The sequence below is a fragment of the Rhodotorula paludigena genome, assembly GCF_050403205.1.
Source record: "Rhodotorula paludigena JCM10292 DNA, Rt_paludigena_JCM10292v1_ctg50, whole genome shotgun sequence".
Classification (NCBI taxonomy): Eukaryota; Fungi; Basidiomycota; class Microbotryomycetes; order Sporidiobolales; family Sporidiobolaceae; genus Rhodotorula; species Rhodotorula paludigena.
Genome location: NW_027481408.1, coordinates 120,719 through 146,472, shown reverse-complemented (window position 1 = coordinate 146,472; position 25,754 = coordinate 120,719). Strand labels below are relative to the sequence as shown.

General features: G+C 64.0%; 11 protein-coding genes across 11 annotated transcripts; 6 read left to right on the top strand and 5 right to left on the bottom strand.

The window, feature by feature from the left end:
- Window positions 1–37: 37 nt before the first annotated feature.
- On the top strand, window positions 38–1,629 carry MIR1 (Mir1p; the record flags this gene model as incomplete). The annotated part of the gene is made up of 8 exons (XM_076651421.1): window positions 38–78; window positions 329–419; window positions 482–893; window positions 962–1,092; window positions 1,152–1,198; window positions 1,258–1,366; window positions 1,450–1,511; window positions 1,593–1,629. 8 exons carry the CDS (start codon window positions 38–40, stop codon window positions 1,627–1,629), a joined length of 930 nt encoding a protein of 309 aa, XP_076503087.1.
- A 431-nt stretch (window positions 1,630–2,060) lies between these two features.
- JCM10292_002540 (uncharacterized protein) lies at window positions 2,061–3,505 on the bottom strand (the record flags this gene model as incomplete). The annotated part of the gene is made up of 5 exons (XM_076651420.1): window positions 2,061–2,283; window positions 2,917–2,969; window positions 3,024–3,122; window positions 3,180–3,277; window positions 3,328–3,505. 5 exons carry the CDS (start codon window positions 3,503–3,505, stop codon window positions 2,061–2,063), a joined length of 651 nt encoding a protein of 216 aa, XP_076503086.1.
- Window positions 3,506–4,384: 879 nt separating this feature from the next.
- On the top strand, window positions 4,385–7,226 carry JCM10292_002539 (uncharacterized protein; the record flags this gene model as incomplete). The annotated part of the gene is made up of 4 exons (XM_076651419.1): window positions 4,385–4,492; window positions 4,570–5,240; window positions 5,307–5,366; window positions 5,432–7,226. 4 exons carry the CDS (start codon window positions 4,385–4,387, stop codon window positions 7,224–7,226), a joined length of 2,634 nt encoding a protein of 877 aa, XP_076503085.1.
- Window positions 7,227–7,569: 343 nt separating this feature from the next.
- Window positions 7,570–9,128, top strand: JCM10292_002538 (uncharacterized protein; the record flags this gene model as incomplete). The annotated part of the gene is made up of 3 exons (XM_076651418.1): window positions 7,570–7,735; window positions 7,793–8,003; window positions 8,060–9,128. The coding sequence occupies 3 exons, from the start codon at window positions 7,570–7,572 to the stop codon at window positions 9,126–9,128; spliced, it is 1,446 nt and encodes a 481-aa protein (XP_076503084.1).
- Window positions 9,129–9,383: 255 nt separating this feature from the next.
- JCM10292_002537 (uncharacterized protein) lies at window positions 9,384–9,988 on the bottom strand (the record flags this gene model as incomplete). Its single annotated transcript, XM_076651417.1, has 3 exons — window positions 9,384–9,437; window positions 9,515–9,604; window positions 9,686–9,988. The coding sequence occupies 3 exons, from the start codon at window positions 9,986–9,988 to the stop codon at window positions 9,384–9,386; spliced, it is 447 nt and encodes a 148-aa protein (XP_076503083.1).
- Window positions 9,989–10,358: 370 nt separating this feature from the next.
- Window positions 10,359–11,932, top strand: SSP120 (nucleobindin SSP120; the record flags this gene model as incomplete). Its single annotated transcript, XM_076651416.1, has 7 exons — window positions 10,359–10,487; window positions 10,564–10,619; window positions 10,685–10,923; window positions 10,997–11,021; window positions 11,080–11,144; window positions 11,202–11,836; window positions 11,903–11,932. 7 exons carry the CDS (start codon window positions 10,359–10,361, stop codon window positions 11,930–11,932), a joined length of 1,179 nt encoding a protein of 392 aa, XP_076503082.1.
- Window positions 11,933–12,415: 483 nt separating this feature from the next.
- On the bottom strand, window positions 12,416–13,306 carry JCM10292_002535 (uncharacterized protein; the record flags this gene model as incomplete). The annotated part of the gene is made up of 6 exons (XM_076651415.1): window positions 12,416–12,520; window positions 12,590–12,767; window positions 12,840–12,853; window positions 12,922–13,050; window positions 13,110–13,248; window positions 13,302–13,306. The coding sequence occupies 6 exons, from the start codon at window positions 13,304–13,306 to the stop codon at window positions 12,416–12,418; spliced, it is 570 nt and encodes a 189-aa protein (XP_076503081.1).
- Window positions 13,307–13,521: 215 nt separating this feature from the next.
- On the bottom strand, window positions 13,522–15,728 carry JCM10292_002534 (S10 family peptidase; the record flags this gene model as incomplete). The annotated part of the gene is made up of 11 exons (XM_076651414.1): window positions 13,522–13,608; window positions 13,674–13,869; window positions 13,939–14,022; window positions 14,116–14,229; window positions 14,314–14,467; window positions 14,558–14,703; window positions 14,786–14,839; window positions 14,899–14,988; window positions 15,050–15,105; window positions 15,162–15,273; window positions 15,343–15,728. 11 exons carry the CDS (start codon window positions 15,726–15,728, stop codon window positions 13,522–13,524), a joined length of 1,479 nt encoding a protein of 492 aa, XP_076503080.1.
- Window positions 15,729–16,055: 327 nt separating this feature from the next.
- JCM10292_002533 (uncharacterized protein) lies at window positions 16,056–19,589 on the top strand (the record flags this gene model as incomplete). Its single annotated transcript, XM_076651413.1, has 6 exons — window positions 16,056–16,485; window positions 16,560–16,664; window positions 16,727–16,861; window positions 16,920–18,734; window positions 18,792–19,257; window positions 19,322–19,589. The coding sequence occupies 6 exons, from the start codon at window positions 16,056–16,058 to the stop codon at window positions 19,587–19,589; spliced, it is 3,219 nt and encodes a 1,072-aa protein (XP_076503079.1).
- Window positions 19,590–20,255: 666 nt separating this feature from the next.
- On the top strand, window positions 20,256–23,583 carry JCM10292_002532 (uncharacterized protein; the record flags this gene model as incomplete). The annotated part of the gene is made up of 5 exons (XM_076651412.1): window positions 20,256–20,393; window positions 20,544–20,557; window positions 20,627–21,387; window positions 21,442–21,542; window positions 21,598–23,583. The coding sequence occupies 5 exons, from the start codon at window positions 20,256–20,258 to the stop codon at window positions 23,581–23,583; spliced, it is 3,000 nt and encodes a 999-aa protein (XP_076503078.1).
- Window positions 23,584–23,814: 231 nt separating this feature from the next.
- On the bottom strand, window positions 23,815–25,227 carry JCM10292_002531 (RTA1 domain-containing protein; the record flags this gene model as incomplete). Its single annotated transcript, XM_076651411.1, has 6 exons — window positions 23,815–24,071; window positions 24,135–24,337; window positions 24,404–24,483; window positions 24,571–24,777; window positions 24,837–25,088; window positions 25,150–25,227. 6 exons carry the CDS (start codon window positions 25,225–25,227, stop codon window positions 23,815–23,817), a joined length of 1,077 nt encoding a protein of 358 aa, XP_076503077.1.
- Between the last annotated feature and the right edge of the window lie 527 nt (window positions 25,228–25,754).

Genomic DNA, 25,754 nt, shown 5'->3' with positions numbered 1-25,754 from the left:
ACGTGCTCCTCTGCCCATTCCTTGACTGCTGCTCGCCATGGCGCCGATCCCTGAACTCCCCAACCTCACCGGCCTCGAGTGCGTCCTTGCTCTCTTCATGCCTCTATCGGCGGCGCTGCCGTCGAATCGTCGCCTTCAAGCCGCGAGTCGAGCGGTGGGGCGCGAAGCAAAGCACTCGGACTGCTGGCTCGTATAGCTCTCGCTGACCTGCGGCTCCGCCCTCTCTCGTCTCGTCCTCGCTGTCCCTCCTGATCACCTCATTCCCCACTTGCGCCTCATCGGCACGCACCTTTTCCCGCTACTCCTACCGCTCGGATCGCCCGTGCAGCTATGTCAAGTTCTTCGCTGCCGGCGCGGCATGCTGCACTCTCTCGCATGGCGGCATGGTGCCGATCGATGTTGTCAAGACTCGGATGCAGGTGAGGTCTCCTATTGACCTTGCGGTCGTGAGAACACGCTGACAGACTGCTACCGATGACAGCTCGAGCCGCAACTGAAGAAGCTTGGCATGGTTGGCACGACGCGGCACATCGTCGCCGAAGAGGGAGTCCGCGGCCTCGCAACCGGTTTTGGCTCCACCGCAGTCGGCTACCTCCTGCAAGGTGGCGCCAAGTTTGCCGGCTACGAGTTCTGGAAGAAGACGCTCGCGGAATGGAGCGGATCATACGAGGGGGCCGTCAAGAACCGCACCGCGATCTATCTTGGCGGTGCTGCCATTGCCGAGTTCTTTGCCGACGTCCTCCTCACTCCGGCCGAAGCTGTCCGAATCCGCCTCGTCTCCGACCGCAAGTACGCATCCAACATGGTCACCGGCTTCCAGCGCATGGCGGCAGAGGGCGGGCTGTCGGAGCTCTACGCCGGCTTCGTCCCTATCCTCGCCAAGCAGATCCCTTGTGCGTTGTAGAAGCGCCACATCAGCCAGCTGCCGACGCACGCTGCTGACTCGCACTTACGCCTGCAGATGCCGTTGGCCAGTTCCTCGTGAACGAACTTGCGCACGAAGCCGTCTTCCGCCAGATCTCGCCCGAGAAGCGCGCCAACCTCACCACCTCCGAGCACACGGCCATCACGCTCGGCTGCGGTATCACAGCGGTGCGTTTGTCCGTTCGCCCTTGTGCGGCAATCCTTGACTGACCTTTCTCGTCCCGCAGGGTGCCGCCGCTGCTGTCCTTTCGCAACCCGCCGACACTCTCTTGAGGTGCGGCGACCTCGCTTGAGTAATGCAGGCTGTCTACTGACATGACCGCCATTACCCAGCCAAATCAACAAGGGCCAGGGCGGTAAGGGATCCGCGACCACCAAGCTCATCCGTCTTGCGAAGGAGGCAGGCCCGCTCGGCCTCTTTGCCGGACTTGGCCCGCGTATCGTGCGCTTCTCTTGTGCGAACCACTCAGTCACCGGAATGGACCTGACATATCTCGACCTTCCCAATCTCCCTTTCCCTCTCAGGTCATGACGGCCGGCCTCGTCTCATCCCAATTCTACCTCTACGCTCTCATCAGGGACGCACTGTGCGTATATCCTTCGTGACCTCGTGCTACGGATCAAATGCAGTGTCTTGCTGACGCTGTATCGTCTCTTCGCATCTGCAGCGGCGCGGGCAAGGGCGTCGAGATCCACAAAGACTAGAGCTCTTAAAGTTTGCTTAGACAAGTCTGTAACGCTGTATGTTGTTGTCCCGCTCATTTTCTACCAGGTGCGCGCGTGAGGGACATGAGGGAAAACAGGGTTGCCGTATCGGTCCGCTTCGAATGTTTCGCCGGTCTTCCTGTCTTGAAAGCAGAGTCCGCCAGTCGTGCCGTGCATGGGCTTCAGATCGGGATAGCGCTTGGAGCTGTCCGAGCTGCTGTGGGCTCTGCCTGACAAGGGCGACTCGTGGTCGTCCGCCTCCTCCTGCCGCGAAGGCGGCTCAGGTGCCGGTGGGTAGATGAAAGGCGCACGGAGGTTGTCGGGCTGCATGTCTGGGTGCATCAGGAGAGGAAAGCGTCATGAGAGATGGAGCGAGCTTGCGTAGTGCTGCGACTTCTGCGATGTCGACATTTTGTTCAGCCTTTTGCGCGTTAGAGAGGTGAGAGGTCGCGAAAGCGCACCTCGAGCCACTTCTTGAATAAATCAAAGACGGCTTGATAGCTCTTACCGAGGGCCGACAGCTCGCGCTTGGAGAGGGAATGCGGGCTGGAATAGCGCTTCTCGTACCACGCGACAAAGGCATCCTGAGCCGCCGAGTCTCCCTGCAAGCGATCGAGGCCGATTGCCGTATCGACAATGAACTGTGGCGACAAGCTGCGGAAGAGGCGTCAGCCTGGATGCGCAATGCACAATTGGCAGGATTGGGTCGCAAGACGGACGCGAGGCGCAGACCTCTAAGTGCTTGCTTGGTCAAGTCCCACGGCAGCACGAGCGTCGGTGTCGCGGGCGTCCAGGCTGTACCGTGCGACGAGGCGTCGGACCTGATCAAACGATTCGTGCCACGAGGCGCATTGCGCAAGGACGCGCTGTAGACCGAGCACGAGGCAGACGCCTCCCTTCGGTACGCGAACCGTCACTGCGGTCAACACGCCATTGCCGAGTCGGCGCGTCACTGTGAGCGGATGTCCCCGGGATCCGATGACTTCGACCCGCTGGGTGAGCATGCTGAAGACACCCGAATCGCCCCTGTGCAGCTTCACGTGCGCTGCGGGGAGGAGAATCTGATCCAAGAGCGCCGTAAGGCGTGTCTGCGGTGCGGTAGTGCAGAACACAACTGGTGAGGTTTGGCATGAGAACAGCGTGCGACAGAAAGGAAAGCAGAGAGCGCAGACCAATGCGCAGCAAGTCCCTGCTTGGTCCCGCGTAGGGTCAGTTCTAGCGGGTCTGAGTGCGAGCAACCGAGTTCACCTGGCTCCATTGGCGAATCTGACGGAAACCTTGGCAAACCTTGCCTCCTTCTGAATGCTCACGCTCACTTGAGCAATCGTGAGACCTCCATCCTGCGGCAACCATTCGGTCAGACTCTGCGCCTGAGGGACGAGCGTGCGAATTACCTCGGTTGGGACCGACAAGACATCGTCGTGGAGGTCCTCGTAAATGTCATCGACAGTGAGAGGGTCCCGCCGGCTACCCGACACGCTCAGCCCAAGGACCTGCAAGCGCCGACTTCATGATCAGCGAGCACAACAGGACAGAAAGCGTAAACGCACAGGCCACTCTTCGGGACGTGCAAACCGCGGAACACGGTCATCCGGCTCTGTCTGCTCGAAGATGTGAGGTCGAAGCAAAAGCTCGACGCCGGCGGCGCCTGCACAGCAGTCAGCGTCGGTCTCTGCTAAAGACTGCAGGGGCGTGTACCGGTGACGGTGCCGTGTTTGTGCACCTCGTAGCCGAGTTTGAGCTCGAGATGGGCGACAAAGCAGCCAATTGCGACGTGGTAGAACGTCTCAAGCTTGCGATCTGGCGCAGCAGACTCAGCCGGTGGTTCACCCGCGTGCGTCGGCTTCTTGCGGACCGAAGGCCTGCGAGAGTTCATCGGGAGACGGTGTAGGTGATAAGAGCAGGGAACGCTGGGCGGATCGCGTCCACTGCGCCGCGGAAGTCCCGGGAATTCGTCCGTGCCGTGCGGAGGGACGGACGGGAGATCACAAGCCCCTAAACGCGACGCCCAAGTCCGCTCCGCGGCCGCAAGAGCACAGAGAGAGCACAGTGCAGGGCTAACGACGATCCTGTGAGTGCACGAGCGTAAATTCTGAACTCCGAAAACGGCGAGAGCACCGGACGAAGAGGTCGAGAGCAAGGAGGGCACAGGCAGCGCTGCGAGCGCCTTGGCAGCCACCCGTCGGCACAATCTCATGGCTGGAAGCATAACGTCTCAACATCGCAACACGGCTGCGAGGTTGCCGTGAGCAGACGGAGGTCTGGAAGCGAAGCACGAGGGCGCCGAGAAGAGCAGCTCCGCCAGAACGGGTACAGAGCCGCGAGAGCGTCACTTAAAGTACTTTCTGCACCCTCAAGCTTTGCCAGGGGCTTCGCGAGCGGGTGCGACGAGGCCCTCGTCCCGCCCCCACCTGAGCCCCGATGCCCTCAACGCCTCTCCCTCGTCCACAGCGCGGCACGCTCGGTTGAGACTCTGCTGCAGCCCTCAGCAACAGAGTGCACCACTGCAGACAGTGTCCGCGAGTCTCAGACAGCCCCGCACGCCTCTCCTCCGCCTCATCAGCCCCCGACTTCGTCAGTCGGAGAACTCGCTCAGCTCTCCTGGACAGCCGCGCAGAACGTCAACAAGGTGCGTGGACAGCTTCTAACACCACTACATGGGCTATGTACCTCCGAGCGCCCTTTTGCTGACCTCGCCGTCTTGTCGCCTCCCCGCTTGCGACTCCTCCGCCACCCTGCAGTATCCTGCTCGCCAATGGCCGCGACCAGCTACGTGTTCAAGCTGCACTACGACGGCGGCACGAGCCCCGTCACGCGCCGGTACGGCTACTCGGGCGACCTCGCGCTCGCTCAGGTCTTCTCCGTGAGTCGTGGTTCCGACTGATCCTCCCCGGCAGACCTCACGCTCCCGACTGACCCGCACCCTCTCGCAACTCGCAGGGTCTGCATGATCGCGCCTCGCAAGTCTTCAACCTTCAGCGCGACGACGTCGTCCTGCTGATCCGCGACCAGCTCGGCAACCCCACCATCACGCTCGACTCGTTCGCTGCCTTCGAGAAGCACGTCTGTTCGCCGCTCCAGGCGCACCCCGAGAAGGCCAAGATTGACGACAAGAAGCGTATCGTTCTCGTCTTTGTCGTCCAGAGCAAGGCTGCCGAGGCCAAGGCTGCACGCAAGGCTGCTTCCCTCGCTGCCGCCAAAAAGGCGCAGGAGGTGGCGGTCATGCGCCGCGAGAGCAGCTCCACCATCAATGAGCCTGCATCTGTGCAGACTGTCGGCGCTCAGCAGGCACCGGTCGCACCACTAGCGAAGGGCTACGCCCCCTCGTACACCACCGTCGCGCCGTCCGCGGATTCGGCCGAAGTCAAGACGAGGCCTGAGGCCGCAGCCGGCGACAAGAAGGAGACGCTCACAGGCGTCCAGGCGCTGCTCGCCAACTTTGTGCGTGACCTCAACACGCACCTCGCCGACACTTTCGGCGATGCCGCGGCGCCGTTCGAGCTTCGCCAGTCGTCGATCGAGCCGGAGAAGCCTGTCGAGACGGTGCAGGTCAAGTCCGCCGAGGCTCAGGTCAAGGCCGTCCACCACGGCGTCTTTTGCGACCGCTGCACGTGCGTGTCGTCCCTTTCACTCGCTTCAGTCCGGCCTCTGACTGACCATTGTTGTGCGCGCTTCAGTAAGACCATCGTCGGTCCGCGCTACAAGTGCATTGACTGCTCGAACTACGACTTGTGCGAGTGCGTGTTTCGCGGCTGTCTCTGCGATCGCATGACATGCTCATCCTCCCATCATAACATCGCAGGTCCTGCATCGACTCGCGCCGCCACTTCCACCCTGCGCAGCACGATTTCGGCGAAAAGAAGTGCCCAGGCGATGCTTCCATCTTGTCGAACCGCGGCGTCGTCGAGGAGAAGCAGCCCGAGCCCACGCAGACTCCGATCGAGAAGCCTGCGCCCGCCGTTCAGCCGGTGGTCCAGAAGCAGCACGTCCACCCGGCGACGTGCGACATCTGCCAGATGAGCGTCATCGGCACTCGGTACAAATGCCTTAACTGCCCCGACTGGGACGCATGCGAGTCGTGCTACAAGCAGCGCGTCGACGAGGTGCACCCGACGCACAACTTTGTCGCCATCCGCGACCCGATGGACTGCCGCGCACGTGCCATCCCCGGCGCGCAGACGGTGCACCGCAACATCACCTGCGACGGCTGTGGTGTCGGGCCGATCGTCGGTGTCCGCTTCAAGTGCACGGCGCCCGAGTGCCCCGACTACGATCTGTGCGCCGTGTGCGAGGCGAGCCCCAAGGCGCTGCACCCACGCAACCACATGCTCCTCAAGATTCGCGAGCCCGCCAACCCCCTCTCGTCGCCGGCGCGCGTGCTCGTCAACCAGGCAGTCGACCGCGCGCAGGCCATCATTCACCACGCCGAGAAGGGCGCCGAGGCGCTTGGCGTTGCTGCGCTTAGCTCGGGCCCGATCGCCACCCTTCTCGAGTCGCTCGGTGTGCACCTGCCAACGTCGTCGTCGTCCGTTCCGACCGTCTCGACCCCGGCGGTGAGCAACGCCCAGATCACGCCGGGCCCCGGCTCGGACAAGACGCTCACGGTCGATGTCGACGTCTCGACGCTTCCTTACGAGCAGGTCAAGGACCTTCCCGCCGAGATTCGCATCCCTGTCTCGATCTCCTCGGCGGCGCCCGACGAGGCCGAGAAGGAGGAGCGTGTTCACTCGGTCTCTTCCGAGCCGTACGAGGTCGCCGAGTCGACTAGCACGGCGGAGGAGGCCGTGGTTTCGGTCAAGGCCCCGCTTGTCGAGCAGGACCAGTCGCCGCGCGCTGTCTTCGTCAGCGACATCACGCTCAAAGACGGCTCGATCGTGCCTGCCGGCTCCGAGTTCCACAAGGTCTGGGCCGTGCGCAACAGCGGTGCGACCGAGTGGCCCGCAGGCACGCGCCTTGTTCACGTCGGCGGCTTCTCGTCCAAGCTCTTCGGGTCGACGGGCAAGCCCCGCTCGTTCGAAGTCGCGATGACGGCGCCCGGCGAGCTTGCCGAGGTGCAGTGCGAGTGCAAGGCGCCCGAGGAGAACGGCCGCTTCATGGACTTCTGGCGCCTCTCGCTCCCGGACGGCACGCTCTTCGGCGACCGCCTCTGGGTTGATGTGACGGTCGAGTCGGAGGGCGATCTTGCCGCGGCGGGATCGTCGAGCACGGCTTCGCTCTCGTCCTCGTCGTTCGTCGCGCCGTCGCTCAACGCCGCGGGCAAGGCCGCTTCGGTCCCCGCGAGCACGACGGCCGCCTCGACGTCGGCGGGCTCGCCGCTCGCGCCGCCGTCGTCATCGGGCTTCTCGGTCCCGTCGCACCTCGCGCCGTCTGAGCGCGCCGACGAGAGCGACTTCGAGTCGGTCCAGGCCGGCACGCGCACGCCGTCGCGCGCGGGCAGCGATGCCGTCTACCTCTCGGACGACGACGACGAGACCGAGACGGACTCTACCGTCTCGTCGTCGTCGAGCGAGAGCGACGAGTCGAGCGACGAGGACGAGGATAGCGACGGCGAGTTTGTCGTGCTCGACGAGGAGGGCGACTACGACGAGTCGGCCTAAGGTCCTCGCGGCGCTCCCTCTTGTCTCGCGTCTCCGTGTCTCTTGCGTGTGTTCCTGCGTGGCCCTGCCTCTGTGTAGCTTTCCTCACTAGCCCCCCTCCTCTTTGTGCCATGTTGCGATCCCTGTCTCGTCTCTTCCCTGTCTCCCCCCCGCCTCTCGCGTCTCGCCTCGTCCCGTCTCGCTCTTACTCTCTCTGCAGTGCACTCATTCACCGAGCACCGTGTGCAGCGGAGCGCATACGAAAGCGAGTGACTCGTCGACCGCGTCACGCTCGACCTTCCCAAGTCTGGCCTCGCTCGCTTCTCCTCCTTCGCTCTCCGTCGTTTGCGCTTCAAATCTCGCCATGCCACAGCTCCAAGGCAAGAGGGCACGTGTCAATGCCGCTGGCGCGCCTGCGAGCCTCCTTCACCCGTCAGCTCGCTGGTCGTCGCCTGCCGCCCTCATCTCGCTGCCAAAGGACATTCTCGCTCGCATCGCCGCGTTGGTGAGCCTCGAGGGTGACGGAGAAGGTGAGCTGTTTAAGCTTACCACGCCCGGCGGAGGCGGCTGACCCATCGGACGTGCAGGCAAGCCAAAGTCGACCCTGCTCTCGCTGGCGAGCACCTGCAAGACGCTCCGCGCTGTCTGCCTTCCACTTGTGCTGTCGACGATCCGACTCATGGACGGCGATGCGCTTGTCAAGGCGCTCAAGGTGCTCAAAGGGCAGACGAAAGCCAAGTCGAGCGTCCAGTCGAGCGAAGGCGGAATAGCACGATTTGTTCGCGAGATTCATCTCAGGTCCGTCGTCTCGATCCGCACTACCAGCAGACTCAGACTGACAATCACCCGACTAGCCTGCCCGCGCTCTTTGGCACAATGCCCTCGCACAGCACCCTCCTCTCGTCGACCGCCTCGCTCCTCTCGCTCATCGCGCCGACCCTCACCTCGCTCTGCATCACCCTCGGCCCTTCGAGCGCCCTCCAGCCCTTCTCGTCCCTCTTCCCGCCGTCCTCACCCTCGCTCGCCGCCCTCTCCGGCCTCTCGCACCTCGCCTCCTTCACGCTCCGCGGCGCCTTCCTCTGGCTGCACGACCTCGCCCCGCTTCTCTCGTCCTGGCCCGCGCTCATCTCTCTCTCTCTCGACTCGCTCAGAGGCGACTGCACCCGCCCGCCTCACCCTTGCGCGCCGCGCGGGCGCACGCTCCGTCACCTCTCGATCCGCGCGTCGTCGCTCACGGCCGAGCACATCGCGCGGCTGCTCGACGGGCAGCTCGATCTCGTGCACATCGAGATGCCGCTACTGGGCGGCGAGGGGCGCGCGTGGGACGTGCTGCGGACGGTGATGAGCGAGGGTGGGAGGGTCGAGGTGTTGAGAATTTGGGACCGCTCGGGTGGCGCGGGGACGACGACGGCGGCGGCGGGAGGTGAGAAGAGGAAGGGGAAGGCGACGAGTCAGAGCAGACCGCGCATTGTGGCGGGCAAAGACGACGAGGTCGACCAACTCGACTCGCAGCCGCTGCACGCCGAAGCAGAGGCGGACGAAGGCCAAGCCGAGGTGGTGGTCCCGCGCTCGCCGCTCCTCCCGCTCCTTCTGAGCTTCGAAACGTCGACTTCGACCCTCTCTCACCTCTTCCTCCCCCTCTCGCTCCTCCCTTCTCCGCGCGCGGCGTCGTTCACCGCTCTCGCGCCTGCATTCCCCTCGTCCCTCTCGACGCTCGAGTTCGACGACCTGAGCGCGGCTTCGGGCCTGCGGGACGCGCTCGTCGAGGCGCTCGAGCGGGGCGAGCTGTGCGGGCTGGAGAGGGTCGTCGCGCCGGTCGGTAGGAAGGGGCGCGCGGGGACGACCAAGGGGCGCAGCAAGGCCGACGCAGCGTTTGAGAAGACGCTGAGCGAGTATGGGGTGCACTGGGACGCTGCCGTGTAGCTGGTCGAGACGATTTGTTCGAGGCGGAGAGGGAGGTCTGGCGGGGAGGAAGGTCGCTTGAAGTGCAGATGATGGCTTGTTGCCTCAGCTACCAGTCAGCATTCAGGAATCGACTGGCGGTACCCTCTCAGTTCTACGAGGACGCTAGAGAGGACTGGGTAGAATGGTAGATGCAGGCGAGACAAACGAGTGACAAGGGGGGTATCGAGATGCTGGGTATAGCGGAGTGGGGTACGACAGGGCAGGTGCGACTCATCATGCGCCGACGCGCTCGAGCGGCGTGCGCAACTGGTCTGCTGCTGCGCGGATCTGCGGGGATCGGAGCAAGGGGATGTAAGTCGGATTCTGTAGCGGGCATGTGCCACGACGCGTCGAGCCGGGCGCACCTTTTTGTCGAGGACCTTCCACGGGGCGACTTCTGTCCCGACGAGAACTAGGAGGAAGGCGCCGAGTGCGACTACGGCGATGCGGCCGAGCTGCGAGGACGAACGAACGCGGAAGGCGAGGGTGAGTCGGCGTTTCTGGACGAAGAGGAGGGGGCACGAGAGCGCGCGCACCTCAGACTCGAGCATGAGGGGCTCCTTTGCGTCTGCTGCTCCCGCGCTCGCCCGCTGAGCGTCCCATGCCCCGCCTGCGAGGGCAGCGTACATGGCTGCGCGCTGGTCGGGGTCGACGGCGTCTGGGTCGGGGCGGACGCGGGGCCAGGGGAGGGCGGTGGGCTGCGAGTGGGCGACGAGGACCTGCTTGCCCTGCGCGCGGGCAGCGACGAGGGCCGAGTGGGGTGCGCCGTCGGGGTGGTCGGGCGGGGCGAGGTGCTCGAGGAGGGCGAGGACGGGGGCGGGGAGGAGGAGCGGGGCCATTCCGCGTGTCTCTGTGTCTCTCGCTTTGCTCTCTGCAGAGTGCCCGCGTGCGTCTGCGGCGAGATGGCGAGAGCGGGGAGTGGGAGCGCCATCTTGCCGATCGAGGGCGAGTCTCTCCTTTCTCGCCTCGACCGCGCCCAGAGCTGCAGCCAGAGCCAGTGCACCTCACAGACGAGCACAGCAAACTCACCCGCACCCTCACCCTCACCCGCACGCTCGAACCGCTCGTCGAGTTGCACTCCCACTCGTTCCCCCGCTTCCCGACCTCGGCGCTTTCCTGCCCTCGCCGCAGCTCAGCAGCGCCCTCGCCGAGCACACTCGCACACCCACACAGAGCACGAGAGCAGCTGCGACGAGCTCTCCACTCACCATGCGGTCTCGCGCAACCCTCGCCGTCCTCGCCGCGTCCGCCGCGACCCTCTCGCGCGCTCACGGCGACCACGCAGAGGTCGACCAGAACCCCGGCGCGACCTATGCAGAGCTTCACATGGCTCAGGAGGTGTGCTCTGTTGCTCGCCGCGCTCAGGTTGTACGAGATGACCGCTCACACCTCGCTTGCTCGGCGATCCGTGCAGCACCACATGGACTCGTTCGACATTCAGGCCTTCTTTCACCTTCACGACCTCAATCGGTGCGTTCTCGCTCGGATGCGCGGGTAGGGAGAACAGGCGAATTGATGCAGAAGCACGCCGACAGCGACAAGGTGCTCGACCGCAACGAGCTCGAGTCGATCTACGGCGTGCACCACGAGAAGAAGCGCAAGGGCACCAAGAACCTCGAGGTGCACACGCAGCAGGCGCGCGAAATCGTCGACGCCGTCCTCGAGCGCCTCGACCAGAACGGCGACGGCGTCCTCACCATGCGCGAATTTGTCGCCGGCGGCGTCGGCGGTTTGCCCAACTTCAAGGGCGTAGAACACCTCGGGCATCACTATGGTGCGTCTCGCTGCTCGAGTGCTACGGGCATGCGCTGTCGCGGCGCGAGACTGACTGCTCTTTCTCTCTGCAGATGCCGAGGGCGAGTACTTCTTGCAGTGCGTCTCGCCTTCAGAAGTCTTCCGCAAACGACACACTTATATCTCGCTCTTGCAGCCACGAGGAAAAGTATCACAACACGCCCGAAACGCAGCGCGAGGAGGACTACGTCCACCCGGAAGGTGCGGCTTGCTCCGAACGGCCTCGCTGTTCTCGGCACTAAAGCCCTCTCTCCGCAGACATCGAGCACTTCATGGCGCACGCTGCGATCGAGGAGGAAGAGGACGACAAGACGCGCGAGTTCACGGGCGAAGACCCCGACATTGCGCCCGCCGACGCGGCGAAAGCGTCGCCGGACGAGATCGCGCAGCACATCTTCAACGAGCTGAACGGGCTCACGGACGAAGTGACGACGGCCGAGGAAGAGCAGTTTGTGCACGACGCCGTCGCCGACGAGGACGCGCACAACCCGCACGCCGAGATGGTGCGCCCGCAGAAGAAAAAGGACATGCCGCCGCCCGTGTACAACCCGCAGGGCGGCCAGCGGCGCCAGGTCTACGCGCGCCGCAACGACCCGGACGGCGGCTTCTCGGCGCGCGAGCCCGCCTCGCAGCGCAGCGGCGGCGGCCGGGGGGCCGTCGACGAAGAAGAGGACGACGGGACGGCGGCCAAGGCGCGCGACCCAGAGGAGCGCGCGCGGCGCGAGCGCGCAGAGTTTGCGCGGCTGCAGGCGGCGAAATTCTCGCGCGACGTGCGCGAGGCGGGCGAGCGCGGCGCGTGGAACGCCGACGACGCGAACAAGGCGCAGATCAACTTTGCGCGGCCCAAGGACGCCGTCGACCGCTTGAGGCGCAACATCCCTTACAAGTACAAGGTATGGGAGGGAACAGGAGTGGGGACAAGTGCCGATATTGACACGCCTGCTCTTGTCGTCCCGCAGGTCCGCACGAGCTGGTTTGGCGAATTCTGACCCCGCCCGCGCCTTCTCTCCGCTCTCTCGTATGTTATCCCAGCTGGACTTGGGTCTGTACCGCGCCTTTGCGCCCTGCCTTCTCTCTCTCTCCCTCTCACTCTCCATTGTGTGCATGTTCTCCGTCCCGTCGTCTGCCTCCCTGCTCATCTCGCATCTGCAAGTCGTCTCTCCTTCTCTTCGTCGGTTTGTCAGGCGAGGCTGGGCTCCTCTCGCTCGTGTACACCCTTCCGATGGCGCGAGGTGATAGGAAAGCTCGTCCCGGCCTCGGCGAAGCGAGATGGAGTCGCGGGCACGTGCGGGATACTGCCGTGCATTGCCTGGGCGGTACAGGTACAGTGCAACATTGTGGGGCCAGAAAAAAAGGCGGCGGCCAGGCCAGCTGCGCCGGGGGAAATCCTTGGAAGGGAGGGAAAAGCCGAACGAGGGGGAGCAAGGCGAACAAGGGATACGGAGCACACGGGGCGCGAGGAAGCAGACTGTCTAGTAAGGCAGGCCGTACGTGCCCTTGAGCGTGAACTGGCTGTTCTCGGCGTCCCAGTGGAGCATGACCGTCTGGCCCGTGACGCTGAGCGAGCCGTAGCGGATCTGGCAGTGAGAACACGACATTAGCCCCATCACAAGGCAGCGACGAGGCAACGTTAACACGGGACGCACCGAGACGCTGATGCACCCAATCGCCTTCTCAAAGTCGCGCATCTCGAGCTTCTTCTGCTTCCACATCTTGCTCTTGGTCTTGGGCTCCTCGAAGCCGAAGAGCGTGTAGAAGACGTCGTGGCGCGGGACAACGCCCGTGTACGACCACTTGGTCGTGCCCTTCTTGCACGTCGGCTGCCTGTGAATCGCGAAAGCAGAACCCGGGTCAGTCTGTTTCAGGCTCACGAGACTGGCGAAACTGCGCCCATACCACTTCATGGAGCTCTGCATGGTACGACAGCGTCAGGGCTGTCGACTGGTGACAGGGAGGAAAGGGAGTCGCCCGGACGCACCTTGATGCCCTTGAGCGCAAGGTCGGCGACCTGCTTCGCCTTGGCCTTGACCTGCTCGTCGGTCCACTCGGGCTGCTGCGCCTGCGCGTTGCCGCTAGCCGCAGCGAGCGGCGCCTTCTTCTTCTTCTCCTTTTCGAGCGTAGCCATCGTCTCGCTCAGCGAGCCCTGAGCTGCGTCACGGCATGCACGAGCTCGGCGGGCGAGAGCGTCACGAGGTCGACCTCGTCCATGTCGAGCAGCTCGTCCACTGTGAGAGACGACACGCGGGCCTTCTTGGCCGACGGGGGCGTCGCGAGCGAGGGAGACGAGGAGCGCTTGAGGGAGGACCTGCGGGCAGCATGTGAGCGGACTGTGAAGGCGAGCGTAGAGACGGCACTCACGACATGGCTGGTATGGAGTGCGGGAGTGGTTCGGTGCGGATCGAGGACGATGGAGTCGGACATGAGTCGGACGGACGGACGGTCGACGCGGTCGCGCCGCAACGCAACGCGACCAAACAGCATCACGTGCAGCTTGTCTTACGAGCTCTCCGGCTGCTTCCGGGCACTGCATGCTCTCCCTCGAGATGATCTGACGACAACTCAGATACACGTACTCGCTCTAGTGCTCCGCCGCAAACCCGACCTTCCGCTGCGAAGTCCAACGCTGGAAGAGCGCGAGTGCCTCTTTTGGCTTGTCGTACGGGACCTGTACAATCAGAGTGTGCGAGTCAGAATCAACGGCCCGTGTCCATCGAGAGCGGAGGCACGCACGAAATGGCCAGCAGCGTCGACGGTCGCAAAGGCAAAGTTCCCGAACTGCCGGAACTGGCCCGCGCGCTTCGCGGAGTCGCCCTCGTGCGAGAGCTCCGGTGAAGGGAACCACGGACGCAGCGGCTCGTTGCGGAAGCCCATGGCGTTGGTCCACTCGAGCGCAGACGACCAGTCGGCATTGCCCCACCAGTTGCAGCTGTTGCGAAGCAGCGGACGTCAGCCTTGCGACAGTGAGATGATCAGAGAGAGAGAACAGGGAACTCGCATGAAGTCTAGCGTGCCAACGTAGAGAAGGACTGGAATGCCGTTGTCGAGGAGATGAGCGACATGCGGGCAGCTTGGCTTGACACTGTAGGGTCGGAAGCTCAGCACGCCGTATCGGCAGGGTGACTGCACTTTGAGCAGACAAGAGAAGTGGTGAAAGAGGCGGCGGCCGACTCACCCATCACCCGTCGCTTCAAAGTGCCAGCCGACCTTCCCGGAGCATCCCTGAAACTTCTTGACGCCGTGACCGTGCGGGTCCAAGTCAACACCGAGCTCGTGCCGCACCTTGTCACTGTGGGCCAAGCCAACCTAAGTCAGGACGGTCTCGCAACCGGAAGCGCTTCGTATGGTTTCGCGAAGCGCGGCAGATACGCACGTGTTGAGCCAGTGCTCGATCCACTTCTCCTCGACATAGTCGCCGAACTTCTCCATGTTGTACGAACTGCGACCTGTCTTGAAGTAGAACTCGGTGAGGCGGGTCTCGCAGAATGCCGAGGCGGAGACGCAGAGAGCCGAGTTGGAGGGGTGCTCTGTGCAGTTCGAAAGTCAGGGCGCACGCTCAGACACTTTACAAGCAGTGCTCTTTCCTTTTGGTGCCCTGCATAAGGCGGGACACGTACCGTAGCACGCCTTGACGAGCCTTTGACACGCTGGCAGGGCGAGCTCCATTTTCTTGCAGCCGACAGCATCGACATATGGCCCGTAGCCCGTCTCGTTGGTGCAGACGGTCGGGTAGTACGAGGCGTACTGCCTCAGCGGGTCGGTGCTGTATGAGGGCGGTATGGCTCAGTTTGACTTCGACAGCAAGGGGGAGCGATCGCTGTAATCGCCGAACAAGGAGAACGCACAAGCCATTGCCAATCATGACCGACGACAGGTTGATCTTGCGGAGGCTCTCGCTGCTGCAAGGCGAGCACATATGAGCAGGAACGACGCGAATGACAAGTGGCGTGAGACGGACCTCTCGGCCTTCTGGTTCATGTTGAGGATGTAGTCGGCGAACAGAGGGATGTACCGGCCGGCGAAAGACTCGCCAGCGATATGGAAAGGGCTGACGTGACAGAGAGGGATGGTGAGCTTCCGCAGGACATCGCCAGTCAGCGGGGACGCACTTGTTACCGAATTTGTCGGCGTAGAAATCGAAGTAGATCTGCAGGAACGCATACACCTGAAGATAACGTGGTCAGCCGGAAATCTCGAGTGGAGCTGGATGTAGTTGCGCACATCGCGAGCGGCCGCTTCCGTGGACCAGATCCCCTTGTCGTGGCGGTCTGTGTACGAGTAGCCGACGCCGACGGGCTGATCGAGGAAGATGACGGACGCATTGTTTGTCCACCTGGACACCGCACGCACAAACTGGACATCAGCGGATGAGAAACAGTGAGCCGACAGACGGGGAACGCACGAGTATGGATTGTAAACCGGCTCGTGACCGTTCGGCTGGATGCGACACGGACCCAGCTCTTGCAGCAAGCCCGTGAAAGAGGAGCAGCCCGGCCCGCCATTGAGCCACAGCACGACCGGGTCGTTGGCCGGGTCGTTGCGAGACTCGAAACTCCAGAAGTAAAAGTGGTGTCCCGCGTCCGTGTCGAGGTAGCCTGAGATCTGCTGCACCGACGGATCGCACAAGCCCTGCGGCTCGCGCACCCGAAGACGGTGGCCAGGGAGGTCCGGGTGCGATAGCGACGAGAACGGGTTCGGAGGGGCCGAAGCGAAGACGTGCTGCGACGGCGGGAGCCCGTGAGCCGTCAAGCCGAGAGCAGCAGCAGCCAGCAGCGTGAGCTCTAGCATGACTGCAGGTCAGAGAGGCGAGAGAGGGGCGCGGAGCTCTTTGTGATCGACCCTTCCGCGCGGGGGTCGAGCGACCATCTACGCGGCTTTCTACGCCTGGCGCTCCCTCCCAGCCAGCTTGGCCGCTTGTGCAAGCACCTGCAAGCAGCAGTCATCTATACGAGCTTGTCAACCGCTGCCTCACGACCCCTTCGCGTCCTCCCGCACTCTTTCCCCCTCGCTCAGCCTGCAAGTCGACCTCGCCCCGCCTCGACCGCAAGTCCGCTCGCCCTTGCGGCTCACTTGTCTCGCCGGGCAGGAGGTGCAGGGTGGAAGAGGGCGTCAAGGATGGCGGATCCGCCGTTCGCCGCAACCTACGAGCCACCAGCGGCTCCTCTGCCAGCATGGCTCTCGTACCTCTCGGCACCAGCGGCAACCGCGCTCGTCCCCTACACCATCGCGACGCTCGATGCAGCTGGCGTACCAACTCTAGTGACGGGCGCTGTCGAGGTCACGCAGTACAAAACGGTCGTCTTACAGTTGCCCATCACGGTCGACTCGGCGGCCGACGTTCGCGGACAGGACCTCGGCGAGCTGTACACTACGGCAGGAGGTGACGCACAAGAGACGATAGTGCGAGAGCTGGGCGGGTCCAGGTCATTCACGCTCGGCGACCCAGGCGCAACGAGGGCATTGGCGGGTGACCCGGCTGCTGCAGGGTCAAGCGTCGTGGCCAGCGCAACGGGCAGCCAGGCGGAACCATCATTGACCCCGACCGGTGAGTCTCATGGGCTAACACGGTCATGCCCTCATCGGCTGACAACCTTCGGTGGTGGCCTTCTCAATCTACAGCGACGGTAACACCCGCACCATCTGCGGGCAGATCATCGCTGCCGGCGTCGTCAGAGCCTGCAGCTACCAGTACGGGGGCCAGTCTGCCGCAGCCCAGCGCATTAAGTACGTGCACTCATTGACTCCTACCCGTTCAGCCCTCTCTCATCCACAAATGTGCGATACAGATTCTGGCGGGTTTTCGCAACTTCCCTCGGCTTCAGATACAGGGTCGTCGCCAAGCTCAGGAGCTGGAACGTCGCCTACGTCGGTGGTTTCTTCGGCCCTCGCGAGCCTCTCCAGCGTCTCGCCTGCCCTGTCGGGTACGAACTGGCATTTCCGAAGGGAGGATCGAGTCAAACTCAGCTTTCTGTTGCGCAGGTGAACTGACCGACTCGGCTTCGACTTCATCATCGCTTCTAGCATCCGCCTCCTCAGTCTCATCATCGCCCGCCTCGCCATCCGCTTCTCCGTCTTCCTCATTGTCCCTCTCCTCATCGATGCCGAGCTCCTCATCATCGTCATCGTCCTTGACATCATCATTGTTACCAACCGCTTCCACCCCCGCTTCCTCGACCTCCTTGTCTCCGCCATCGCTTGCATCCGCATCCTCCGACGATTCCTCCCTCACCCCTTCGCAACTAGCGGCCGCCATTGCCGCACCCATCTGCTTCTTCCTTCTCCTCGTTGCCTTGCTCCTCCTACTCTGCTGCTGCATTCGGCGCCGCCGACGCCGACGAGCCGAAAGGCGCATTTCCGAGGAGGAGGGCCTCCTCGCAGCGGGCGGCGCGGCAGCTGGTGCTGCGCCTGCGACCAAAATGCGCTCGCGCGGACTCACGTGGGACGTCGTGCCGCAGCGCATGCCCTCGGATGGGCGGACGTCGCGGGCGAGCGGCCGCAGCGCGCTCTCGCGCTTGACGGGCGGGCTGCTCGGTGCCGGAGGCGCAACAGGCCCGAGCAGGTCCAGCGTTGCGGGCAGTACGCCTCGCAGTAGCCCGCACGAGCCGAAGGAAGGGGGCTTTGATGGAGGCGAGGCGGAGAAGCTGGATGAGGAGCAGGAGTTGCTCACGGGCGACGACCTCGCAACGATGGGCGAGTCCGACGTCGGCACTTCGGCCAGTCCCAGGGCTGCAGTAGCTGGCTTGGCGGCGGGATCTACGGCCGGCGCCACCGTCGCAGCTTTGGCTGCGAGCAGGTCTCGCTCGCCCCAGCGCTCGCCGCGCTCGCCGTTGCGCTCGATCCGTGATGGCGGCGAGAGCCGCCCCGAGCGCTTCATGCCGCTATTCGCGGATCTTCCATCGTCCGATGAGGATCCCTTCTCGCCAGGCTTGTCGACTGGACGCTTCGATGAGGTCGACTTGACCTCGCCGCGGATCGACCAGGACGGCGAGGCTTTCGGCTCGACCTCGTCGCACGACGCCGGCCCATCTGGGCCTCGGCCACTGTCTGTCCCAGTTCTGCCTGAGACGCCGCATACCGACGGAGCTCTCCGCCTCTCGCACCTGTACGACCCGCCTCTCACGATCCAGCTCCCACCCTCTCCCGCCTCCTACGACCCTCCCTCTCCGCGTACACCCTCCGGTGACATGCGGCGGGATGTCACCTCTGTGCCACCTATCTCCATCGTCGACAACGCAGGGCCACGCTTCGGCGAGGTCAGCGCCGCGACTGTCTCGCTCGGACATCTCTGGAGCGGCTACGAGACGAGCAGTCCGCAGACCGATACGGGCGGGAGCCCGGCGATGGGTGATGGCGGGGCGTCGAAGCGCGATACGCGCTTGGGCTACCTGAGCTGGTCGAGCGTCGGCGAGCCGCCTGTCCCGCAGGGAACCGCGACGACCGGCGGGCAGTACGGTCCCGAGTTCACGCCGCCGCACACACCGCAGACACTCGCCGAGCCTGGCCTGCGGATCATTACCGAGGACGAGGACTCTGACGTGGGCTCGGGCGCCAAATCGAACGCCTCGAGCAGGAGGAGCCGAGCTTCCGTTGTATCCGAGCGAGGGTGGTTGAGCGGGCTGTGGGGCCCGGGCCGGCACGAGCCCGTTGCGACCGAGGGCGAGGAAGAGTTCGAGGAGATGCGGACCAGTCTGCAGCCGCCGCTAGCAGCGCGGCGCGGCAGTGCGGACACGGGCACGAGCCGTCGTTCGGAGCTATCCGAGTCGAGCCTGCCACCGGGAGAGCTCTTCCTCAACGGTGCGTTTCTCCGTTGTCGTTCTCTCGCCCAGCTCATATTGATTGATCATCTCATAGATCCGCGCTGGAACGGCACGAACCGTCGCCGCTCTTCTCCACCGCCCTTCTCGTCTTTCGTCCCCTCGGCCGTCTCGTACGACCCGCCAGTCGCCTTTCCTGGGACCTGGAACTCCGCCTCGCTGTACCAGCGCCCGAGTGCTCCGCCGCGCAGCACGTCCTTCACGACCGACTCGGCGTCGCGCTACGATGACGCGCCGTCGCCCATGCAGGGTGTGCTGGCGCTCGACTCGCCGTTCGTGTACGGTGCAAAGCGCAGGAGCGCTGTCGAGCCGCTGCAGGCACGCACGTCGCAGCGCCGCAGCGCCGAGAGCGGGCTGAGCGTGCTCGACCGCATCGCAGCGAGCTTTGGCAGCGTCAAAGAGGGGCTGGTGTCCGGCCTGGGCATCGATAGTGACGGTAATGCGGGCAGGAGGCGGAGCACGGAACGGCAGCGCGAGTACTCGACCGAGAGCGTCGCCGACCCGTGCGTTCATTTCCTCGGTCCCTCGATGTGTCCCCTAGCTGAACAAACGTGGTGGACTCGGCAGGTTTCAGCACAGCGTCATGACTTACCTCCCGACTATCCCCTCTCCCGCCAACACGCCTCCTCGACGCCGCTCTCTCCTCTCCCTGCGCCGCTCCAACCCGTCCCTGCACCACGCCCACTCTCACCAGCAGCTTGCGCTGCCGATCGTCGAAGAGCTTGACTCCTCGGCGGAGAAGGCAAGCTCGGCGGCGAGCGGGATGGCTGGTGTGGGCACGGGTGGAGGACGAGGTCGTGCCGCCTTTGTCGACCCGTTCGATGACGGCGTGTAGAAAAGGCCGACGTTGCCTCTTCAGTTGGACGCCCATCGGTCCCGCCTCGTCGACGGCTGAGTGAGGAGAAAGGCAAAGGAGCGAAGGCTAGGCTACAAGGCAGAGGGGTTGCTTTGTCGACTCCAGCTTGAGGGATCCTATCGGGGCTGTATCGTATCCTGCATCTTTCCGGCGTCTGTACAGGCTTCTCACGCATTGCACCCCCGTCGCTCGCTTCCATTTGCGCGTGCACCCGGTTGAGAAGGTCGCGAGAGTGGTTGGCTCCGATGCTCACGAGTGATGCAGCGAGGCAGCGGTCAGTCTCACAGCAACGTCGCGAATTGACCTTTGGCACCGACTGTATGGCTCACGGCTGCGGAATGATGTCTCAGTTCCGGCCCAGGCTCCGTCGGCGCGGAGAGGCGGAAGCGTCGGAGCATTCGTGTCTCGCTCGCCTCGCGCTCGACAGCCGTGTGCACGGCGTCGGAGGACCGAGAACCCGGCGGGCAACGTAGTCCACAGAGCCGGGCGGTCTTGCCCCTTTGCGCCCTTGCTCGCACCCCCGCCCGCCCGCTTCATCGGCCGCTTCCCCCGGCACGTCAACCGCGCTCGAGCTGCGCCTGCAGTGACGCTAATCGCCCTCTGAGCGGTCCACGCACGACCGAGGGTCGTCCCGCCGCTGCACCGATGGCGTTCCTGCGGCGTTGGCAGGGCGCCCCTCAGCCGTCCGTCGGTGCGCCAGCGCCGGGACCGGCAGGAGGACCGCAGGCGGGCGTAGAGTGGCATGCAGAGACGCCAGGGGAGCGCTACTTTGGCATGGAGAACGTGCGTCTCGCCTTTCCTGGTCCCCTCGCTTCCCCTCGTCCAGACACCGAGCAGCGGATCAGTCGTCGGCCAAGGCGACACCGCGCGCTGCCGGTCCGTTTGTGAGCGCACCGATCCGTGCTGACCCTTGTGGTGCTGGGCCGTCCGCAGTTCGGCAACATCTGGTGCGCGATGCCGCCCTTTCCCCCACCATGCCCCCTCGCACCGCATGCTGACCGCGATCTCCCGTGCAGCTACGCCAACTCTGTTCTTCAGTCCTTGTACTTCTCCAAACCATTTCGACAGCTCGTCGAGTCGTATCATCCGTACGGCACAGACCCTCCGGCACCGCCACCGCTCCCGCCCTCCTCTCCTCCCGAGCGCCCTGCCGCTGTGCCTCCTGCCGCACCTCTCCCTCCCTCTCCATCGTCGTCGTCAGCGCTCTCCGCGTTCTCCTCGGCAGGGAAGGCAGCAAAAGCTGTCGGCAATGCTCTCAGCACCCCTTACATGCCGCCTGCGGTTCCCCCCACCTCCCGTCGCTCCCCACCTTCCCGCCAGCTGTCGACCTCCGGCCCGGGACGAGGCAACTTCTTCGGGGCGCACAAGCGCCAGGCTTCGGGCGCCGAGCCGCCGAACGGGCAGCCAGCGTCGCCGAACGAGACAGGCTTCTCGGGCGGCGCGAGCTTGACGCATCAAACAACCAATTCATCCTTTACGGGTGTCGGTGCGCCCGTCGTCGGCCCCGATGGCTCGCTCGTGCGGGAGAAGACGGCGGCCGAGACGACGTTGCTCACGACGCTCCGCGATCTGTTCGCCGGCATCTCGGGGCAGCAAAAGACCCTCGGCACGATCGCGCCGCTGGCCTTCATCAACCAGCTCAAGCGCGAGAACGAGTTCTTCCGCAGCACGTTGCAGCAGGACGCGCACGAGTTTCTCAACTACCTCATCAACTCGGTCGCCGAGATTCTCGAGAAGGACGAGAAGAAGCGCGCGGCGGAGGAGGGGCGGGCACCGAGTGCGTCTTTCCGCTTCCGTACCTGGGCGTTTGTGTTGACGGGCAAGTCTGCAGGCATGGTCGGCACCGGCTTCGGCGCGCACGCGCAGACTTGGGTGCATTCCCTGTTCGAGGGTGTCTTGACGAACGAGACCCGCTGCTTGACCTGCGAGACGGTACGTACGCCGAAGCTCTGGGTCTCCTGCATGCTGCTGACCTTTTCGTACACAGGTGACGTCGCGCGACGAGGCGTTCCTCGACCTCTCGATCGACATTGAGCAGAACACGTCTGTCACGGCGTGCTTGCGGCAGTTCAGCGCGTCCGAGATGCTGTGCCAGCGCAACAAGTTCTCGTGCGACAAGTGCTGCGGGCTGCAAGAAGCCGAGAAGCGCATGAAGATCAAGAAGACCCCGAATATCCTCGCACTCCACCTCAAGCGCTTCAAGTACGAGGAGTCGTTGCAGCGGCACGTCAAGCTCACGTATCGCGTCGTCTTCCCGTTCGAATTGCGTCTCTTCAACACAGCCGACGACATCTCGAACCCCGACCGCCTGTACGAGCTGTTCGCCATCGTCGTCCACATCGGCGTCGGCCCGCATCACGGTCACTATATCTCGATCGTCAAGTCGGGCCAGCGCTGGATCGTGTTCGACGACCAGAACGTCTATCCGATCGAGCAGAGCGACATTCCGCGCTACTTCGGCGACACCCCTGGTCAAGGCAGCGGATACGTTCTCTTCTACCAGGCCGTCGACCTCGACTGGTCCGCTCTCGATCTGCCCGTCCCGCAGACGCCGTCCGTCTCGGGCATGGCGCAGTCTCGGGACCGCGTGCACACCGCCGACTCGGTCTCGACCGGCGGGCTCGGTGCCTCTTTCGTTGACGATGGCGCACCGCCTGCTCCGCCTCTTCCCCCGGCATCAATATCTCTCTCGTCTGCCGAAACCTACCCCGCCCAGCCTTCCTCACCTCCGCTTCCGCATGTCAATGCGCCATCGCCCGAGCTGAGCGGCTCGCAGGAGTTGTCCGCGCTCGGCCTCTCGCTTCCGCTGCTACCGAGCGGCTTGCCCGCGCCTGGCGGGCCGATCTCGCCACAGCAGCGCAAGGCGAGTGTCGTCTCGCTGTCGGGTAGTTCCGTTGGCACGCCCGATCTCGCCGACAAGGAACGCAACGGCAGCGGTTCGGGGTGGTCGCTGCGCGGCAAATTTGGCCGGACCAAGTCGCAGGCGTCGACCGCAACGCGCGAGCGGCGCGCATCGCTCACGCCGGCGCATGCGCCGGTCGGCCTGCCGCAGGCGCTGCCGAGCATACCGTCCGGCGATAATCGCAATCCACCTGGCGATCAGGCTGCGGGCGGTCCGATCCTCACTTCGGACTATGCCGCTTCGCCGACCGGTTCGGCGACGGACCTTTCCTCGTCCATGCTCCTGAACGGCTCTACCGCCGCTACGCCGCCGGCGCCGCCCAGTGAAGATGGGTCGGCTTCGGTGGGGTCCTCCGCCGTGGCCCAAGCGTCGCCATTCGAACGGAGACGCAACTCGCGCAATTCGTTTGGCGCGCTCGATGCTATCCGACCGCCCCTTCCCAGCTCGACCGCCTCCTCTGCCTCGCTCTCTTCGTCCGTCCTCATGCAGCAACCTCCCGCTCCCCCTTCCGCCACGCCTTCGCCCATCGTTTCGAGCGGCACGAGCGCCCTCGCCAAGACGCGCGGCTTCCTCACGCGCAACAAAGACAAGCCGCGACCTGGCTCGGCGCACGCAGGCTCGCTCGCGAGCGCCAACGGCGTCGGGCTCGGGCTGAGCCCTGCTGACGGCGCGTTTGGCAAGTCGCGCCTGTCCTCGGCGCCAGCGAACGGCACTGCGCCCGCCGCGAACGGCCACGAGAGCGCACAGAAGCGGCCCTCGACCGCCTCGCCGGTCGTCTCGTCCCCCGCGACTTCCTTCCCTCTCGATCCGTCGCGTGCTCCCGATGCCGCCTCGAAGCCATCGCCTCCGAGCGCGACGCCCGCCGTGACGTCGACGCCCGCTTGGGTACAGCCGCGGGATCAGCACGCCGGGCTGTCGAAGAAGGAGCTCGAGAAGAAGATCAAGGAGGAGCAGAAGGCACGCGAGAAGGCCGAGAAGGAGCGGGTCAAGGCCGAGAAGGAGCGGGCGAAGCAGGCGAAAGAGGAGGCAAAGAAGCAAGAGAAGCTGCGGCGCAAGCTCAGCGTGCGATGATAAGGATGCCACCTGTACAGCCTCACAACTCGACCTTGTGGGGACGAGCTGGTGCTCGCCCTTGACCTCCTCCCTCTCTCCCATGTTGCAGCACCCTCTCGTAATGTATGCATAGATCACGTCACGCCGTGATCTGAGGTGGAGTGAGCGGACGACGAGTGTTACAGGGGACAGAAGGCGTAGGAGACTTCGGAAAGTGTCTGTCTTGAAGGAGGGGGGGCCTACGGCTGTCTACGCACGGTAGGGGTAAAGGGGGACATCGCCAGACTGCGGGCGACCTCCGTACTTGCTGTCGTACGGACCCTCGGAAGTGAAGGAAACGTTGGCGTCCTCGTGCGTTGAAATTCGGCGGAAAACTTCGTGGCGACTGTCGAAGCGGGTAGTCGAGCCTTCCATTGCGACGCCGTCGATGACACGCAGCGGCCAGACGTAGGCAAACAGCGTCATGGAGATCCACAAGGGGATGCAATCAAAGAGGTAGAAGAAGACTGGCGCAGAGCGTGTGAGCAAGCGACGAAGTCATTTGAGACGTAGAGGAGAGGAAGACGGACCTTCGTGAACGGCGAGATAACTGTCATGTCCGCCAATGCCCTCGATAATCCGAAACACACACCGGACCTCGATGCCAACGCACGTGATAACGAGGATCCAAAACAGGACGCGCCAGTCGGAGACAGGCTCGATCGAGAACGGGTTGAAGCGGTTGATCTTAAACGGCTTATTCGGATGAACGAGATGCGAGTAGCGGCGGTGGCTGCGGAAATGCAGAGCAATCCCGGTGAGATCCCCACGTCGAAAGACGGAAAGCTGTGGCACTCACACGCGCCAACCGAAAATGAGCAGCACGAGCGTGAAGAAGCTGAACGTGAGGACCTGGACAATCAGCCCGACAAGCATGGCCTGCTCGCAATGTGACAGAGTCAGCATGCGTGCGGCCAGAGGGACCCTAGCAGGGTTGAGGCTGGGAAGTGCAGCGTCGAAACGCACCTTGTTGCCCAAACTGGCCATGTCGCCTCCACTTGCCATGAGTCCTCCGCCGCTCATCTGGATTAAGAGTGTGATGATGTCGGCCGTGAGAAAGAACTTGACAATCAAGCGAACGGGCAGAACGAAGGCCTTCTTGGCGATTTCGTCTCCCATCGCGCGGCCGAGGCGAGGGAGAAGGATGTAGTCCGCGGCGAGGAACCCGATTGGCTGCGTGGTACCGTATCAGTGGTGTCGTTTCCGCCGTACAACAGGACGGGAGGACTTGCCGAAAGGAGGAGAAGGCAGTAGTAAGAAATGTACCACGCGAGGTCCTCCGGATGATTGTGATAGAAGAAGCGGAGCACGAAGCCGCCCGTCATTGTCGTCATGCTGAGAGGGAGTACAGAGAAGTACCACGGCCGTCCGCTGCGGTGGAAGTGCGCCCACAACAGCACCGTGGTAAGGAAGAACGCGCATGCACCGACCAACGACGCGGCTTGACTGGGGAGGAAGCCGGCGATGGGCTCGCTGCGTCCTTCCTGGAGATGCATATCGTCAGTCAGTTCCATTGGTATCCTGCAGCAATGGCACAGGACGCACGGTGTCACTGGACTCGACGGCGGCAACCATGGTCGCAAACGAGGCGAAGGCCAGCATGCCGGAGGAAGCTCGAGCCATGCTGAAACAAGGGCTCGAGCGGAATACGAGAGAGAAAAGAGTGCAGCCCTTCCCTGAACATGATCTGCGGAGAGCGCGCTGAATTCGGCGGTAGAGGAGCGAGGTGGTTCTCTCTCGGGCCTAAGCAACGCCCCGCAGACCCCGTGGCGCCCCAGGGCCTCAGAGCCAATTTGGTCACCGTACGTCCGCACACCAGCACAGCATCGCGCGAGCCGCGGAATAGCGGTAGACTTCCCCCAACGCAGGTTTTCCCCGAGCAAGCAGCGCGGACAACAGCGGCGCTTCTTTGCGCGAGTCAGCAGCGGACTGGCGCGGAAAAGACGCTGCATTAGCTGCTGATCCAATGATCAGTGCGTCGGAAGCCGAGAACGTTGCGAGAGAGCCGCGAGTGGACCAGAGGAAGGGGGAGAGACGTTGTCTCGCAAACGCCGCAGGAGGCGGTCGTGCCCGAGCATTTCAGCTTCTCACTCGATGAACCCGTGGACCGCGAGAGCGCGCAGCTCCGAACATGCAAAGACTCTGGGACC